Source organism: Zingiber officinale, chromosome 7B (assembly GCF_018446385.1).
Source record: "Zingiber officinale cultivar Zhangliang chromosome 7B, Zo_v1.1, whole genome shotgun sequence".
NCBI classification, from domain to species: Eukaryota; Viridiplantae; Streptophyta; class Magnoliopsida; order Zingiberales; family Zingiberaceae; genus Zingiber; species Zingiber officinale.
Window position 1 is genome coordinate 44,549,641 of NC_055999.1, and position 13,669 is coordinate 44,563,309.

The 13,669-nt window shown below is 35.0% G+C and overlaps 1 protein-coding gene across 1 annotated transcript; it reads left to right on the plus strand.

Moving 5' to 3' along the window:
* Positions 1–9,125: 9,125 nt before the first annotated feature.
* Positions 9,126–13,172, plus strand: LOC122005717 (splicing factor 3B subunit 4-like). Its single transcript, XM_042560856.1, has 4 exons — positions 9,126–9,319; positions 11,709–11,920; positions 12,457–12,634; positions 12,722–13,172. The coding sequence occupies exons 1-4, from the start codon at positions 9,286–9,288 to the stop codon at positions 12,853–12,855; spliced, it is 558 nt and encodes a 185-aa protein (XP_042416790.1). The 5' UTR covers positions 9,126–9,285; the 3' UTR covers positions 12,856–13,172.
* Positions 13,173–13,669: the final 497 nt, after the last annotated feature.

The following is a 13,669-nucleotide window of genomic DNA, read 5'->3' on the forward strand; positions in this document are numbered from 1 at the left end:
AAGATGATTATGGATCGCAGTTTCGAAGTAGGACACAGTTGTTGATTCTACAACAGAAGTCTAGTATATTGCTGCATCAGAAGCAGCAAAGGAGGCAGTTTGGATCCGCAAGTTCATTACTGAGCTTGGGGTGGTTCCTAGCATAGCTGATCTGATTGAGCTCTAATGTGACAACAATGGAGCAATTGCACAGGCTAAGGAACCTCGCTCACACTAGCGGACCAAACACATACTACGACTCTTCCATCTCATTCGAGAGATTATCGATAGAAGAGATGTGAAGATTTGCAGAGTACCCACAGAGGCTAACATCGCAGATCCCTTGACCAAGGCTTTGGCACAGAGAAAGCATGATGATCACACTAGGTCATTAGACCTTAGAGCCTACACTGATTGGCACTAGTGCTAGTGGGAGATTGTTAGTTAGAGTCCTAGAGCCAATTATTTGATGATTGTTGTATGGACTCATTGTATCATATTTCTTATATATAAATAAAGGCATTTGTTTTGGTTATTATAGTTACTTGTATTGGTGTCAAATAACTAAGTATAATAACATCCTTGAGTAGAGGTTGTTATCTATATCAATCGATTGGTTTAATCGATAGTGAGATGATATAGAGAACACTACCTTAATCATTCATAGTCAAGTATTAACATTCGGGGACAATGTTAATGCAACGATACTAACATGTAGGTCAACTTGATGACTTGATCTGAAGTCATGGATATAGATATCAAGTTGACACATGGATGCATTGGAGAATGTATCTTGAATGACCCACAATGAGAAAGTATCATGGATCGTTATATGAGATATACTTTCTCATGTGGCTATTAGTATGACTATTAGTCCTTGGACCTAGAAGTGGTTCCCTACATAAGGAGTTATATACTTTGACTTGGTCAAACGTCACCCCGTAACTGGGTAGCAATGCATGTGCNCTTGCTTGTTATTCCGCTGCGCCTCTGGTGCTCCAAAAGTACCACACCTCGCAAGCATCCGATCCGTGATAAAAATAGAATTTTATATATATCGATCCTATATTCCATGAAGGAATGTACATGTAATCTAGATCGAAAATAAAATTCTAAAATCCTAAGGCTAATACATCTCCTGCTGTATTAGTTACATACAATCATGCACACACAATAAAATGCCCTTGACATGTCCAAGGGTCCAATCACATACAATAAAAATATGCCATAATAGTTGGAGCCTGTAACCATAAAGTTAGTACATCCAACTATTATGCTACCTAAATTATGTAAGACATGTGCATAACCTAATTTGAAAACCAAACACACAGAGGCAAACCCTAGCTCTGATACCAATTGTTGGTTAGTCCTAGGAAAACGTACCGGTTCCACTGTACAAAATTTTTTTGTACAAGCGTCAAACCTTTCCTTAAATAACCTAATGTGTTCTTTAGAAGTTAAATTAGGAATCGCAGACGGAATTTAACATTATTGATTCCAAATTTAACTTATCTGTTCTTAATGGTTTAGATTTGAATCGCAAACGAAACTTAACACTATTGATTCAAATCCACCTATGTTATTAATTCCATTAAATATTAATTTCCAAAATTAGCTTCCAGGACTGCATGGCGAGGCACATGACCTTCTTGGATATGGGAGCAACCACCACCGCCTAGACAAAGCCTTTTAAGGAAAGATAATATTTAATTTCCATAAATAACTCTAGGTTAACCAAAAAGAACAATCGAATCACAAAATCGAAAAATAAAATAAAAAAAACACAACTTCGAAACAAATCCGAAAACTCTAGAATCATATGCCTCTTGTGTTTGGTATTTCCAAAAATAACTATACAAAGAAAACTAGTATGATGTGGAAAATAATTACTAGTTATACCTTTCTTTGTAAGCAAATAACCTCTTGATCTTCTACCGTATTCCTCTCCGAACCTCGGACGTTGTGTGGGGAACGATCTTCCGAGACGAAAACCACCAATCACCTTCTTCTTCCTTCTAGGTTTCGGCCACCAAAAGTTCCTCCAAAGATGAAGAGGTTTCAAGCAACTTATCAGAAACGGCAGAAGTGCCAGCCTGCAACGTACCTTCAAGAAGTCCTTTACCAGCTTTAGCCATAGCACCAGAAACAAAACTAGGGACGGCCTCATCAGGGTTAGGAACATTAGAGCCTTGAATGGCAGATTTAATACCAGCATCACCCATGCCTACAGTATAATCCTTGGTCTTGGCAAATAAGGAAATTTAAATAAAAAACTTCCTTAATTCTTTTGCCATGAAAAGGAAAATTTATTTAATTAAAAATAATTTTCTCTTCTCAATATACATGGCCGACCACTTATTTCCCCAAAACAAGGAGAGTTTTAATTAAAACAAAAATTAAAACTTCCTAATTTGTCTCCGGAAATTTATAAAAAATTTCTCCAATAATTTGTAAAAAGGAAATTTTATAAATTAAAATCTTTCTTTAAAACATGTGGATAAAAAGAAAGTTATCTCTAAAAATTAAAATCTCTTTTAATCTACAAATAAGGAAATATATCAAATCTTTTCTTAATCTTTTGTAGAAACTTATAAAAGAGAATATTTAATTTTTAAACTCTCTTTTAAATCATGAACATGGTTAAAAAGGAATGTTTTCTCAAAATTAAAATCTACCTTTCAATCTACAAATAAGGAAAGATTTCAAATCTTTTCTTAATCTTTTGTAGAAAGCTATAAAAGGAAAGATTTAAATTTTAAACTTTCTTTAAAACCATGGAATCCACATAAGAAAAATTTTTAAAAAATAAAATCCTTTTAATTAATTATGGTCGACCACACCAAGCTTGGACTCAAGCTAGGGCCGACCACCTCACACCTTGGTTTGGCCGGCCCTAGCTTGGGCTCCAAGGTTGGGTAAGAAGGTAGGTATGTAGTGGGTATAAATCCATATCAAGAAGCATGATGGAATGAGAGGAGGGTGGTTTTGATCTCCATGAAATTAAGCATCCGTGTTCGCCCCGAACACAAACTCAAGTTCATTAATAATATTCATTCTACTAAAGAACTATTATTGAACTACCGCACCAATCCCAAATTATATTTTTGGGCTCCTTCTTAATATGAGTGTGTTAGTCTCCCTGTGTTTAAGATGTCGAATGTCCACTAATTAAATGAGTTACTGACAACTCACTTAATTAATATCTTAGTCCGATAGTAGTACCACTCAACCTCATCGTCATGTCAGACTAAGTCCACCTGCAGGGTTTAACATGACAATCCTTATGAGCTCCTCTTGGGGACGTTCTCAACCTAGATTACTAGGACATGATTTCATTCTATAATCAACAACACCATACCATAAGTGATATCATTTCCCAACTTATCGGGATTTATCGAACTAAATCTCACCCATTGATAAATTAAAGAAATAATTATCAATATATATGCTTATTATTATATAGATTAAGAGGCATACGTAATAATTAAGGCAGTTCTTTATCAAGTCGATAAAAAGTGTAACGATGAGCCCTTTGGCCTCTTAAGGCGGCCCTTGCTGGCCTTATATGTCGTCGACCCATTTGGCGACCTCTAGTAGTGCTCAATGAAATGACGAGCAGATGTCGTTCTCACTGGACTTTCACTTACTGACACGGTGGATTTTGCCTCCCGAGTTCGAACTCTAAACCTCGGGCTTAAGTATTAGAGTTTAGATCACAGTGACAAATGAGATCATCTCTTGGTTGCGAGATTCATAAACTCTAAACTGCACGCTGATCTGAGCAAAATCATCAGCAGCGAAATAACGACGGCGAAGTAATGACCGGCGATGACGTTATATGGTGCAGCAATAAACCATCAATCACTTAGTTTGCGATTCATAAACTCTAATACTTAAGCCTGGAGGTTTAGAGTTCGAATCCTGGGGGAGGCAAAAATCCACTGCCAGGGGTGGAAAGTCCTAGTGAGTAATGGCATGGCCATAGGGTCGTCGGTCGACGACATGAGAGGTCGCCAAATGGGCCGACGACATAAGGGCCGCCACAAGGGCCGCCCAAGAGGCCAAAAGGGTCGGGTCAGTATAAAAAGAACTTACCTAAAATGATCCTACTCAATACACTTAGAGTGTACTAGTGTAATTTATTAGTCAAGATAAACTAATACCGAATTACATTACGACTATTCCGATGGTTTGTTCCTTTCCATCTTAGTCGTGGGCAACTGTTTATAATTTATAAAGAACTGATAACATGATCTTCTGTGTGTGACACCACACACCATGTTATCTACAATATAAATTAATTGAATAACTACATTTATCATAAATGTAGATATTTGACCAATGTGATTCTTATTTCTAGATAAATATTTATACCAAAAGTTAGGCTTTTAGTATACTTTAACATATTATTGATAACATAGTCGTGCACTTGCAGCTTCGTAACACATGACTCCCTAGGTATCACTGGATAGTGCTTATAAGAACTAGTCAATTATGATTAATGTACAGTCTGGTCCATTTATCTTACATATCCTGGTTATATCTACAACTATTGGTACATCGAGGGTTGTATATTGATTCGACAAGCATGTGATGTATATTATAGTGACATCACATGTGCAACTAGGAAACTTATTTCCTAAAGTACATCTTACAGCTCTGATAAGAGACTTCATACACTATAGAACAATATATTACATAGGATATCCACACCCATAGGTGTGTGATGAATCCCCTACAATATACTAACTTCTATATATTTCATTACTACACCCAATCTCACTACTTGATGACCCTAATAGAGTTGGTAAATGAGTTAAAGTATATTCCCAACATATAGAGTCTAAGTGTTGTCTCGGGTCATAAAGACTACTTGTGTACAACCATAACTAAAGACTTATCCACTCAATAAATGATAACTACTTGGAAAGTCCTGTGAGGGTTGTTCGATGAACTCATCGTATAAGCATCCATTTATATGCTTGAACATCTTTATGTCCTTACTAATAAAATATGGCATACTACATCACAAATGCTAGTCTCTAACTCGAGCGACCTTTTATCTTTGTTTATTTGATAGACAATTGACTAAGAACATATTTAGAATTCTAGTGAATATTGATAAATTTCATAATGTCATCATATGTACCACCCCATCTCACTATAGTATATTCAAAAATTTTATCCATGCATCTAGCATGGGTATTGATATGAGAGCTTGAGTGTCATACTACGGGAGCTTATCAAATTACAATTAAAGTTACCGAACCTCTCTATACTACAGTAGTATAGAAATGACTCGAGTCGTCTCCCAAAGAATGTAATGGTAAATGATAAAATTAGGATCGATTATTGCATTGAATTTTTAACATGAAAATGGAGGGGTTGGGTTTGAGTTCTAAACTACGATATGAAATAACAAAACAAGTGTGAAATTAAACCTAAGGAATAAATGAGCAATGCAAGTATGAAAATCTAGTCTAACTTAAATTATAATTGCAAGGAAATTAAAGTAACCTAAAATAAGCATTGAATGAAATCTAGAGCATTAAAGAAATCTAATCTAACCTAATTGCATCCAAATAAAGAACAGAACTTAGAGCAATTGAAAGAAACAAGATAAATAAGAATTAAGCAAAATAAAGTGCACGAATTTAAACCTCTCTATTGGAAGAAGCATTTGGTCAAACACCTTATGAGCATGAATCAAGATAACATGAGTATGTGCAAATCTAAAACAAGGAAGAACAACTTAAGTACATGCATGCATCAAATAACTAAAAGAAACATCAATTACATCACATTTTCAACCATGCAAACCAAAGTATCAACAATAGGAGAATAAGCTTGCAGATCTGGTCTGAATGAAGGAAGTAGTGCTGGAATTAAAGTCGCGTGCCCTAGCTTCCTCCTCTAACTCTCCCTGCCGTCACACTTGAAGCCCTAGCTTTTGCAACCCGCGTCGGCAAGAGCAACAAGGAAGCTACGGAAAGGAGAGTCACCGGACCTCTGCTGGAACCTGATCGGAAATGGAGATGAATCCGTTTGCTGCCTTCTTCTTGCTGCCGCCTGAACCCTAGAAGGCAGGAGTGAAGGAAGAACGTCTGGAGGTGAAGGTTCTTGCCGGAGAACCCCTCCGGTAAGGTGGAGTTGGTCGGATCTGTCGCCGAAGGTTGCTGCCCCCTGCCGAGTTGTTGCTACCGCTGGAATCTGAGAAGAAGAAAAGAGTGGACTGTATTGGCTGGACGGCCGGCGGCAGTGAAAGCAAAGGAGAAGCCGCCGGCCAGAGAGAAGAAAGAAGAAGGAGAAGAGGTTTTGGTTTCTTAATGGATCGGGTTGTGGAGTTAGGTTTTGGGTTAAGAGAAAAGATCCGGATCCAATAAGAGAAATTGAAATTGGGTTTTTTTTGGAATTGGGCTTTAAGAGTGGGCTTTTGGATTTGGTTTGAATTGGAGCTCCACTTCTTGGATGAACCCTTAATTATTTGATCTTGATCAACGGTCCAGATTACTTCCCTACAAAACATGATGCACCTTTTAGATGAAATACCAGAAAATATAGGAAAAATTAGATCAATGCTCCAAATAAATCTCAACTCGTAAAACATGATATAAATACGTAATTAAGCATATGAAAGGGTAAAAATATCAAGTCCAAGAGCCAAAATAACATATAAAAATGCTAGTTATCAGGTATAAAGATAAAGTAAATGTTATATTAAATTGAATTATATTAAAATAAAGGATGTTTATTTATATGAGTCAATAAATATCTAGCCAACAGTTGACTTACAGGGCACCTACTCTAACACCCACAATCTCTGCAAGTCCTCTATTATGGTTGGCGATGAAGCATTTGTCATGCCTCCACTGCTAGTGGGGGAGGGGAAAACCCCTCCTCCATCGGAGAGGCTTCTTTACTAGTCGATACTGACCTGCATGAAAGCTCATTAGTGAAAGGAACTGAGCAGTCCTACTTTTCCCATCACCTTTTCTAGTGAGAAGGGAGGGTTAAAATGGGTGGTAGAGGAGGACAAAAACATTATATTCTAACAATCATTGGAAGGGGAGGTTTTGGGTTATTGATTTAAAACTACCATGATTTCTATTTTCTATAAGGTTTTTGCCTACTTTACTTAGTCCAATGTCTTCTTCTAGTAGTTTTTGCACTTCTCATTTTTTGTACAACAGAATTTCTAGTAAAGAAGGTAAAACCTTAGAACCTTCTAAGGTGTGTCATTCTATCAACTCTCATTGATGCTAAGGTCCAAAATGGTAAGTGTTGTTCTAACACAGAGCATTCAAATATTTTTGGGTCATCATATTATTAGTCAATGTTTTTTTTTATCGTTTTGAATTATAAATTTTGACAATTTTTAAGATTCAAAACAAAGCTAGCCTTCCTATCCACCTCTCCTACTGCACCACGTTGAAAGGAAACAAAATATGTTCATGTGGTAACTCACTCATCCAAATATTTCTCATTGTCGTCTTTATAATGAGATGAAAAGAGTAAATTATGATAATCAAGTGACTTTTTTAGGTGTGAAAAATTTTATTCTTCCAAAAATTATTTCCTAGAGATTCAATTCTTGTTCTCATATGACAATCTATCCGTCTACCAATTTAACTATGTTATTGCGGGGGGAAAAAATATGTTCATGGCTAAGTCTCATAGTTGCCCAATTCAAAAAGAGTTAGAATGCTAATTGGTAATCCTACCATATTTTTTTTTTAACCTTTTAAACGAAAAGTTCTCCTATGGATAATTAGATGGAAGGAGAAGTTGTTACAGCTAGGGCCTTTATCTCAATAGTAAGATAGGCTCGTCTACTATTGTTGTTGACTTTGAACGAAAGAGTATTTTTCATAGTTGCATTGACATAGTGAATACACATAAAGAACGGGATAGAAAGAACACATAAGGGTGTTTTTGTAAGTAGTGACAGATCTAGAAATTTAAGTATGGAGGAATGATCATGATGAACAAGGGGCGGTATCTTCCATCTTCATTAGTGGAACTCCATAATATTAGGGGTTCCATTGCCGCAAGAGGGGGCGACCGTCGATGCCGCCCCCCTTGTGGATCTGCCCCTGTATATGTTTAGTGCCGGATTCAGAAATTCAAGTATGGAGGAGCGATCACGATGAACAAGGGGCGGTATCTTCCATCTCTATTAGTGGAACTCCATAATACTAGGGGTTCCATTACTATAAGAGGGGGTGACCGTCGATGCCACCCCCCTTGTGGATCCGCCCCTGTCTGCAAGTTGGAGGTTGTTGAAGAAGTTTCATAATAAGTTGTTAACATTAGTTGAATAAGCATTGCCCACTCGTCTAATTCGACTCCCCCATTCAAGTTGTCTGATCCCTATCGGCTATCTTGCCTAGCCCATTAGCCATTATACATAATTAAAAATTTAATTGGGTCGATTGATTTATCTAGTCTGCTCGACTTGATTGACACAATTAGCCCACCTAACTTGCCGTAACCATTTAAACTTCGAGTTTACTTGGATTGTTTGACCTATTAGAATTACTCAATTAATTTGTTCACTTAGACACATACCACATGATTTTTTATAGTTTAATCTAACTACATTAGTTTACTTGAACAAATATTATTGTTCATTCCAAACGATTTAATATCAACAATTCTACGCTAAAATATAAATAGATAAATCATAGAATATATTTTATCCTAATGTAATAACCTTATATAAAAAAATTAGACACCAAACAAATTTATTTTTGTACATATTAAGAATTAATCCAAAATTTATTAGAATAAATATTCATATAAATACCACCTACGCTAACAACAACTAACTACGTTAATTTATAAACATTTTAAGTAAAAGTTATAAATATGGAAAGAGAGCCTAGAGTTTATTGACAAAGGGAAAGGTTTGATTTATGAACAAGTATAAAAATTAACTTTGTTTTTTCTAATTTATTTTCCTTAAAGAATTCTTATTATTGCCTTTTTTTAATAAACATAATTTTCTATCCTCTCCTAGTCTCCTATTCCATCGTGGCCTCTGTTTTCAGCATCAACGGATCAGATTAACCCGTATAGAATTTTACGGGGAAAGGTATCTTCGAGCTCGTGCTCAGCTGGTGGACCATAAATACCAGGTTGCCAAAGTCTTGTCCACAACAGCGTTCGGAGATCTATCGATTGGTCTGCCGCTCCTTCTCTTTTCCGTCGGCACTAGGGTTTTGTGGAGCTCATCTTTCGTCCTCAAGGCTCCTACAGCGTCGTGAATCAACTTGTTCTCCGCCGATCTCTCGCATCTCTGACGATATGTCGCGGAATCCTGCTCGAACGGTATACATAGGTAGGTTTTATCACGATATTTTACCCTTTAGTTCGAATCTTTAGATCTGCTGTATTTTATGAGTTTGTGTTAAGTTTTCATAGTTTTGGTTGTTTATTTGAAGTTTTCCGATTAAGGCACGCTGTTAGATCCTTTATAAACTTTTAAAAAAAATTAGTAGTAACGATTTCGGGTTTTTTAGATGATTACCTGGGATTCGGTTTGAATTTTGCTTGTTCGTTAATATAAGCTTGCTTCATTGTGCTGCAAATTTTACAGGATTGTTCTTTGTATTTCTGGTACAGTTCGCTAGCCTAAATTAGAGCCTCAGGGCCTTTTTTTTTTTTTTTTACTTTCGTTGCAGCTTATGGTTTGTGAATTCTAGTTTTTTTTTTTTTTTTGGTCTTTTGTGTCAGAGATCTATGCAACACTGAGACGAGTGATTTTATCAATCTCTATCAGAATAGATCATATTATGGTTTGACATCTAGTTTCCATTCTTTTAGGTTTGGTTGTTATTGAATGATTAATTGTAGGATACTGTGTTTGGTTTAGTAGAAGAGTATTAAACCCAAATAATTATTTATGGAATCAGCTACTGAGCTTGTTTATGAATCATCATGTTTGAATATCCATTTCCTTGATTGATGGCAAAATCAGACCCATCAGCTCTGAATTTAAATCCATAGTTTGTTTTAGGTTCTTCAACATTCCGTCAGGTCTCAAAAATAAGAAAAATGTATAGCTATGTTCTGAATTTTATTAAAATCTTAATTAGTATTTTCTAAAAAAATGTTACTCTTCTTTTCCTCCATCCTTAATTTTGGAAAAGAAAAGAAAGAAGAAATTATGCCTCGTTCTTCCTTCAAATCCTCTTTGAAAACTGTCCTTTGTGCTGCAGCATCATGCCAAAGTTAGAGGAAAAATGGTCACTACATCATCCCCTCCAAGCTCGAAGGAGTTAGGATCCTTTATATATATACACACATATATATATTGATTTATATAAATTCTCATTCTCCATCATTCCTTTTCACTAATATTTCTTGTGCTTCTTTATTTCTAAGTCATCTTAACTATTTTATTGTGATGGTCCAAATATGTCTTGGAAAAAGATTTTTAATTTCTTTGACATGGTGTCTTAACCACTTAGCAAAAGCCATCAGATTCCCTAAACAAAGATTTTACCTTAAATTTTACATTTTACATTAAAAAATCTTTGCTTCTCTATCTATTCCCTAAATTTAAATTTTATAAACAATACTTCTTTAAATTTGGGAAATGAAATCCATTCCCTAAATATTAAAATATTATTTCCTCTAATTCTCACTTTCCATTTTCACATTTTCCATTTCATAGATAATAATAAAAAAATATAGAGGAGAAAGAAAAAATAATAATAAAAAATAAAGATATGATAAATTATAGGAAAGCAGATGGATTGTGTAGTGAAAATTGGATATCCAAATTTAATAAAGTAGTTCTTCTACCATAAATTTTAAATTTGGATAGGGAATTTGATGCGGATGCTTTAAAGTGTTATGTATAAAACTACTGAGTATATGATTTTAGGTTCCTTATCTAGGTATTTTTCAAAGACTTTATATATTTTGGTTCTTGAGTTCAATAGACTTAAATATCCTTATTTTTATTGTATCTTTTCCCTGAGTTTAATATGGCTAAGGTTTTATGTGGCTTGGTTTTTCAAATTGCAGCTTGTTTATTGCTTTAGAATATCGGCATTTTATTTTTGAGTATCGACATTTTTTTTTGAATATCCAGGCATTCTTGTAAATTGATGCTATCTTGGCTTATTCAAACCAAGTGAGTTTTGAGGTTTTCACTTTTTTTTGGGTGTTTTTTCTTCAAAGAGGGAAGTGATTTCCAGCTGCAGCTGTCTCCTGCTTGAAAAGAGTTCAGAACTGGGGAATTATTGTAGTAACTAGTATATCTGTAAAATTTCCTGGACATTAAGAATCTCCAATGTTTGAAAGTTATTACAGTTCCACTACTTTACCTTATGCTTCGGGTGTACCTGCTTCTGTTTCCTTCTGCCGTAGTAGTCAATTATTTTAGGTCATGTTTATATTTTCCATTCTTGTATTTCTTGGTTAGAGGTTCTATTTTGGAAAAAAATATTCAATTTATAAAGTTATTAGTTCCTGATATGGAAAATTTGCTCTTTTATGGTTCTTACACTAGTATAATGGTTACGTGTCTATGCCTTGTTTTTTTTTTCTTGTTTCCACTTGAGCAAATTGGATTTTTTGAGTTTCTTTCACTTGTTTACCATGATTTCATTACAGTTTATTTTTTAGGGGTTTTGTTTCCTGTCTATATTTTGTGTCTATTTCCTTCTTATTTTTTGTGTTTTTAACAACTTTTTATGTGATATATTTTTCTTTGTTAGGTAATTTGGATGAAAAGGTGAGTGAGCGAGTCTTGTATGAAATACTTGTCCAGGTAGGTCGTATAGTGGACCTATATATACCTCGGGATAAGGAAACTGATCGCCACAGGGGCTATGCTTTTGCGCAATATGAGTCTGAGGAGATTGCAGAATATGCTGTTAGACTCTTTTCAGGCCTTGTACGCCTAAATAATAAGACCATCAAATTTGCGGTGCGTTGTCTTCTCTTGTGTATAGGCAGCTTAAAAGGTTTAAAGTCAAATCTTTTATTTCAGTCCTATAAATTATAGTCAGTGGAAAAGTTAACTGAAGTCAACCCCTAAACCCAAATAATTTTCAAAACACCCTGATTAATCCTCATTATTTAGTGTACTTCAATTGATGATACATGGTATAGAAATAGTTTGCATCTAAGATTTCCTTGACATTAAACCTGATAATTTTTTACCAGAGTCTCGGAGTAAAGATTGTATTCCTGACATCTTAAATGAGTCTGTCCTCATTCCTATTGCCTCTTGGTGGGTTAGTGCTGGCCACATAAATCATTGTATTCCTTTCATCTTAAATCAGTTTGGCCTTGGTAATGTCATATTTGTGTCATCTTAAATGTGTTTTTCCCTCATTTGGGTTATTTTTTGACGTGTTTGTGCCAATCAACTTTGAAATATCATCCGCAGATAGTTGTTTTAGATCAACTTTTGTCTACCAAAAGATACACAATATAGATTAACTTCTACATATTGAACAGATATCTGGTCAAGATAAGTCTTCTCAGAACACTGGTACACCTATAACATTGAAGCCTACTTTTCCAAGGTCAACTTCTGTAAGTGGACGAGAAATAGATGTCTCTCGAAACTCTTTACGGTTAGTTAACCACAGGGCTTCTGAGAATATTGATGATCTTCCCTTGAGTTACCCACAGTGTGAGTTCTTGAAGCTAGTAGTGCTCTCTTCTGCCTTTATCCTAATTACTTTTGTTTTATCTAATTTTTTAGCAACTTCATTTACAGCATCCTCTTATGGTTCACTAAACAATGATATGAACCGTGGCAACTACGAATATAGCAGGCGTGTTTTTGGGTCTATGTTCAATAATGATAATCGGCAAGGTGGGACTCATCCAATTACATTTCCCTCCTATTAATCTGTTATGCCCCTAATGACCCCATGTAGGAGTAGGTTCCAAGTGATCTGCCAGTCTGGTTAGTTTTTCCCCTTATATTGGATATTAAGAACTTGATTGTAGATCTCTCAAGTTTCTCATCCATTATCTATCTTAAATGGAACAAGTGAGTAACATGATCAGAACTGTCTTGTACAATATTATGTTTAAACAGCTGTAGCTCAGGTCTTCGAGCTTATCATTTCATCTGTAAATGATTTGTTGTGTGTTATTAAACCTCCGAATGTTTTGCGTTAGCTTCCTTAATGATATGGCAGTATGATGTAAATTCCAAGTGAGGGTAATTATTAGCATTATTGACTTTTCATTTCCAATAATATTTTATCTTAATTTAGATTATGATGATGGAGGAATTCAAAGTATTCAGATAGCTTTTAGATTTTTTTAATTAATTATCAGATAATTAAGTTTAATTTATTTTTTAAAATTATATTTAATTTGGTCCTAAATTTTAAGGAATTAAGTTTTGTTAGTTAATTTATCCTAAATTTTAGATAATACATTTTGATAGTTAATTTATCTTAAATGTTAAGGAATATGTCTTGCACTCTGTTTGGATGGGGTGAGTGAAGGTTAATTAACAGAAGGGGAAGGGAGGGGAAGGCAGAGGAAGTTAAGTATTTATATTCATTTTATTTGGGAGGGTGGGAAGGTTTATTAACGTAACATATATTATCGTGTTTGGGAGGAAAGTGAGGGTAATGAAGGTTAAATATATAAAATTATAAAATTATCTTTATTTTTGTTAAAGACTTGCACGTTCAAGAGCATAGTG